The 5,286-nt window shown below is 22.7% G+C and overlaps 1 protein-coding gene across 1 annotated transcript in view; it reads right to left on the bottom strand.

The window, feature by feature from the left end:
• Positions 1-2,641: 2,641 nt before the first annotated feature.
• LOC126901933 (serine/threonine-protein kinase meng-po) overlaps positions 2,642-5,286 on the bottom strand; it is an 11,747-nt gene continuing 9,102 nt past the window's right edge. Inside the window, exon 4 of the mRNA XM_050678882.1 lies at positions 2,642-3,419. Within this exon, the coding sequence (XP_050534839.1) occupies positions 3,130-3,419 (290 nt within the window). The 3' untranslated portion in view covers positions 2,642-3,129. The remainder of the gene's footprint in view (positions 3,420-5,286) is intronic.

Below are 5,286 nucleotides of genomic sequence, written 5' to 3'. Positions count from 1 at the left end.
TCTATGTTTATTTATTTCTATTAAATTCCTAAAATTCCAAAAATAGTTTTAAAAAATGAAAGCTGTTTCATTAAAATAATAAATTGCTTTTATTAAGGCAAGTTTCCTCTTTTTTTGAAGATTTGTAGTATTTAACATCTCAAATATTCTCTAAATTTTCAATTTTACATTTATCTATATGGCTTTTTATAAAAAAACTAAGTACATTAAGGTTTTAATAGAAACCTTCCACATATGTAATAAATTTTTGAAAAAGTTCCAACAAAGTGTTTTTTTGTGATGTAAATCAATATCAAATATATCTTTTTCTTAACTGTGCTGGGTTTTGATTTCCAGTGAAACTTTTGATTGTATAGTACTCATATATTAAAATTATATAATAAATATATAATAAAATTAAATATTATTGTCTTAAAAAATTTCTAAAAAACAAATAAATAATTGTTTGAGTCTTTAAAATTTATTACACATTAAGAGTTTTTTAGTTTATTATCATATATTATAATAAAAATTAAATATTAGCTTCGATGCGCAGCTGAGAAGATATTAATTTTACTGTTTTTTTTTTTTTTGTGTGTCTGTCACTACTTTTTCTCAACTCTCATTGGGCAGATTTCTTTCAACAATACATCAAAAGATCACAAATTGTATCTAGTTGAAGACATTACCCTTAAAAATTGAAAAATTTTCTCTCGTTCCCTGCAAACAGAGGAAATCTCCAAAAAAATTACAAATTTAAAAATCGGTAAATTTTGTCATTTTTTTTTTCACTTTTTTCCTTAAAACTATCATAACTTTTTAAAAGTTCACAAAACAACTTAATTTTTTTTTTATGAAACTATATATTCCCCTTTCATTCAATATCATTTTTTTTTTTGAAAATATTCCGGAACTACTGCATCCTTTAAACATATGTCAAATTAAAGCTTATGTCAGTCATGTACTATAATAAAAAAAAAAAAATTTGTCCTGACGACCTATCTTCTATGCACAAATGGTTACCGTATTCAAAAATATGCTACTTTTGTATTAAAATTCTGGGTTTTGTATTTTATTTTATTTTAAAATATCTTATTAGGAGAATACACTGACTTTCATGAATATTATACAATTTAATTGACATAGAATAAAGTTCATAAGACATAAAAAATTAAACTTATTAAAATTTTTTTACTTTTTTAAAGTCAAAAAAGTAATTTTTAAATTTGAGTTGGCTTAAATAGCCAATTTTATCATGTGACGAAAGCAACCCCATAATTAAAAAAATACTATTTTTGTGTTAAAATTTACGACTTTAAATTGTTATAACTTTTTGAATAGTATATGTATCAACACAATTTTCTTTTTTCTAAATATATTATATATACCTTTTTCATATAATATAATTTTTATTTAAATTGAACAATTTTCCTTTATACATGGGGCTTTCAAAACTTGAAAAATACGTATAAAAAGTAGATCTTTTTCAACTTAACTTTTGAAAATGTTCCGGAAATACTGTGTCCTTTAAAAATATGTCAAATTAAAACTTATAATAAATATTATAAGTTCAAAAAAAAAAAAAAAAATTTTTTCCGACACCTTTTCTTCTATATGAAAATGACCGTAAAATTTTACGAAACTTATAATTTTTATGTAAAAATCACTGTTTAACATGAAATATAAATAAATTCATTTTTTTTTTTTATTATAAACTTTCACTTTAAAGGACGAAAAAAAGTAGGTTAGAAATTATGACTTTTAACATATTAAAAATAAAAATCAATAATAATTTGAAAAGAATTAATTATAAAAATTATATAATACAATAATTATACAATTTAAAATATTTTGCTTTTGTAATTATCGACCAATTTCTTAGAATTAAACACTATCTACAGATTTGCATCAAAGCGTTTCTAATGATAGTGATTTTAATCACTGTCAGATTAAATCTATACTGGACCCAACTATGCTACGTCCCCACTGTGCCACGACCTCACTATGCTGGGTTTTTTTCTTAAATATTTCTCACTATTAGATGATTTCAATATAAATGAAAAATACGGGGTGAGATGATAAGAATATGCATTCTAGAATGAAAATAGAAACCAAGTTTTGGTTACAATTTTAAACGGAATTACTTCTATAAAAAACTAATTCTTCAATGCTATTCAGCTTAATATTGATTTTATAGTAACATTTTTTACATTTAATCTATACTTTCTAAATTATTCACCTTACTAAATTTAACATACTATTTTTATCAGTAAATTAACTGATGATTGTTGTTTGTTAATTATAATAGTTGAATTTTAATGAGACAACTTACATTTTTATTTGAATATTTTTAAATAATTATTGTTATTAACTGTTTACCTTTAAATTAATAAAATTTATTTATTATTCCTTGATATTTGTTTAACATGAGCATAGTGAATAATGGTTCAGTAAATTATTTTAAATAAGAAAATATTTTATTACTAAATATTAACTTCAATTTTGACTTGACTGATTTTTCTAATTTATAACAGTGGCTTACTAAGCAATTTCATATGACCTACAAATAGACTTAACTTTTTTTTTTCTTTTTTTTTTTTGAGGAAGTTTTATATTATCAATAAAAACAAAACATTCTTATCCATAACACAACTTAATAAACATAATTTGTATCTATTGCACAAAACTTTATTTTATTGAGCAAAATTTAGTTTTGATAAGAAAAATTAAATTTAACTATAAAAAGAAACATGTAGCATTAGAGGTCAAAGTTAAAAAAAATTTAGACTTAGCATCCAAAATTTGCTTACATATTGCTTATATAAACTAATTGCAGTCTTTTAATTACATAGTGTTATAATATATATATATTATATTAATAAATATTACTATGTTGACATTTATTTATTATGTAAAACTAATTGTTGGCCAATAACCACCAAAGTCAAGGCCCTGTTTATTATATATATAAATAGAAACTGTTCTTTTAAAAATAAATTAATCAATATAGTTCTGAGCTGAACTGTTTTTATATAGAACATTTTTTATGCATCAATAAATAATAATGTATAATGCATTACTACTTTCTTAAGTGTTTTTTTAAGAAAGTGATATGTGACCCAATATTACTGGCTTTAGTAAAATTTAATTTTAATTTATGTCACGTTTAGTCAAAGCATATATTTCATTATCTTCTGCATTACTGCTACTTCTACACGATATGCTTAACCTACTATTTTCCTCGCTGGATTCATCTTCATCTTCTTCTTCAATTACACTTGATTGAATCCATTGTTTAATACGTTCCTTTTTAGCTGCTTTATCTATTACTCCTGTCTCTATTCCACAATTACCAAAAGCCACTAAAAAATTCTTATTTTCTTCATGATCCATTTGAAAGCTGTATAATGATGGACTAAGTTCATCAATGTCATCTGAAACTAATTATATAAGGTATTTTAAGATAATAGCTGTTACACTTTTAAAAACAAGTATTTAATGAATTTCCTTTTAACTAACATACTTTAATTAAAAAACAGATCGTTTACCCTTATACAAAAGAAATTAAAACTTTAAATATATGTATAGAAAGAAGAACTTTTGAAAATATTCCAGAAAACATTACACCTTTATATATATATCTTAAATTAAAGGTTATATAGTATATTTCAGACTTATATAATCTTAATTGTTTAGTTATGCAAAAATTATTTAAATTGATACACTGAACATAATACATTCTGCTTGTAACATTTTTTTTAAACAAAAGTAGATTTATGGAATATTCTTACTTAACCTGATTATCAAACATAAACATTAGCTACGATGCGAAGCTGAGCAGGTATTAATTTTACTGTGTTTTATTTATGTTTTATTTTATTATTAAATTTTCAAATGCTTATTGTTTTAAAAAAAATTTATAGCGATATTCATCTTTCAGTTCAAATTTTGCCTTTATTTTCAAAACAATAAAATTTTAAACCAATCTTGTTTCACTGATATAAATTTTTATTATTTAAAAATTGTTATATTACATGGGAATATACACCACTTATGGTAGATTTGTGAGTTATGTATTATAGCTACGATACAAAGCTGAGAAAGTATTAATTTTACTATGATGTGTTTATTTATTTTATTTGTTTTGTATCTGTTACCACTTTTTCTCAGGTCTCGCTGGACCAATTTTGATGAACAATACGTCAAAAGATTACAAATTGTGTCTAGTCGAAGACATTATCCACAAAAATTGAAAAAAATCCCTCGTTCCCCATAAACTGGGGAAATCCCTCAAAAAATTACAAATTTAAAAATCTCTAACTTTCGACATATTTTTACTTAAAATTGCCATAACTTTTTTAAAAATTACCAAATCATAATGATTTTATTTAGTTTAATTAAATTTTTTTGATAGATACCTTAGGTACTTACCTATCATTTGATAAATTTTTGTGAACATTTGAACCTTTACCAGCCCACAGGAAGAGATTCAAAATGGCAACTTTTTCCCAAAAAATTAACTTTTGAAAATGTTCCGGAAAGACTTACACTTTTATATATACCTTAAATTAAAGCTTATGTGATATACTTTAATTTAAAAAAAAATAATTTTACCTCTGGACTTAACTTCATGGTAAAAATGACTACCGTATGCAAAAATATGCTTTTTTTGTGAATAAATTCTTGATATTATATTAATATTATATGTTATTAAGAATAACATTATATCATTATGACTTTAAAAAATACATGAGTCAATTCTATTCTTTAATGATAAATACTTTATACAGGGTGATTTTTTTATTATTATCTTTAGTCACACATTATTCTTGAATTATTAACTATGTAATACTTTTTNATTTTTTTTTATTATTATCTTTAGTTACACATTATTCTTGAATTATTAACTATGTAATACTTTTTAAGTTCATCCCTTATGCCTGGTAAGGGTGTCAACTTTGTTTTTTTAAATGGTAACACATATTTTGAATTTAATAATATGTTTGAGTTTTTAATTCAATAGTAAATGGCATTTGAATTTTTAATACAACTTAATTCGTTTATTAGATATAAACATTTAAAGTTTCAAATTTTTGAATTAATATATAGGTATAATACACAAGGGATTACAAATACAGATTGCTAATTAGTTTTTTATGATATTGCTATCACAGTCACGGATTGTTTATTATCAATTATGACTATCAATAGATATACTTTTTGTATTGTCAGTTAGTGTATTTATAAACTCACAAGAATGTACCTTACTATCATTGATAATAACAATGCTGTGTACCTGCTAATATC

The sequence above is a fragment of the Daktulosphaira vitifoliae genome, unplaced genomic scaffold, assembly GCF_025091365.1.
Source record: "Daktulosphaira vitifoliae isolate Bord-2020 unplaced genomic scaffold, ASM2509136v1 Scaffold_3, whole genome shotgun sequence".
Classification (NCBI taxonomy): Eukaryota; Metazoa; Arthropoda; class Insecta; order Hemiptera; family Phylloxeridae; genus Daktulosphaira; species Daktulosphaira vitifoliae.
The sequence above is the reverse complement of the archived record's forward strand: the minus strand, read 5'-3'. Positions and strand labels throughout refer to the sequence as shown.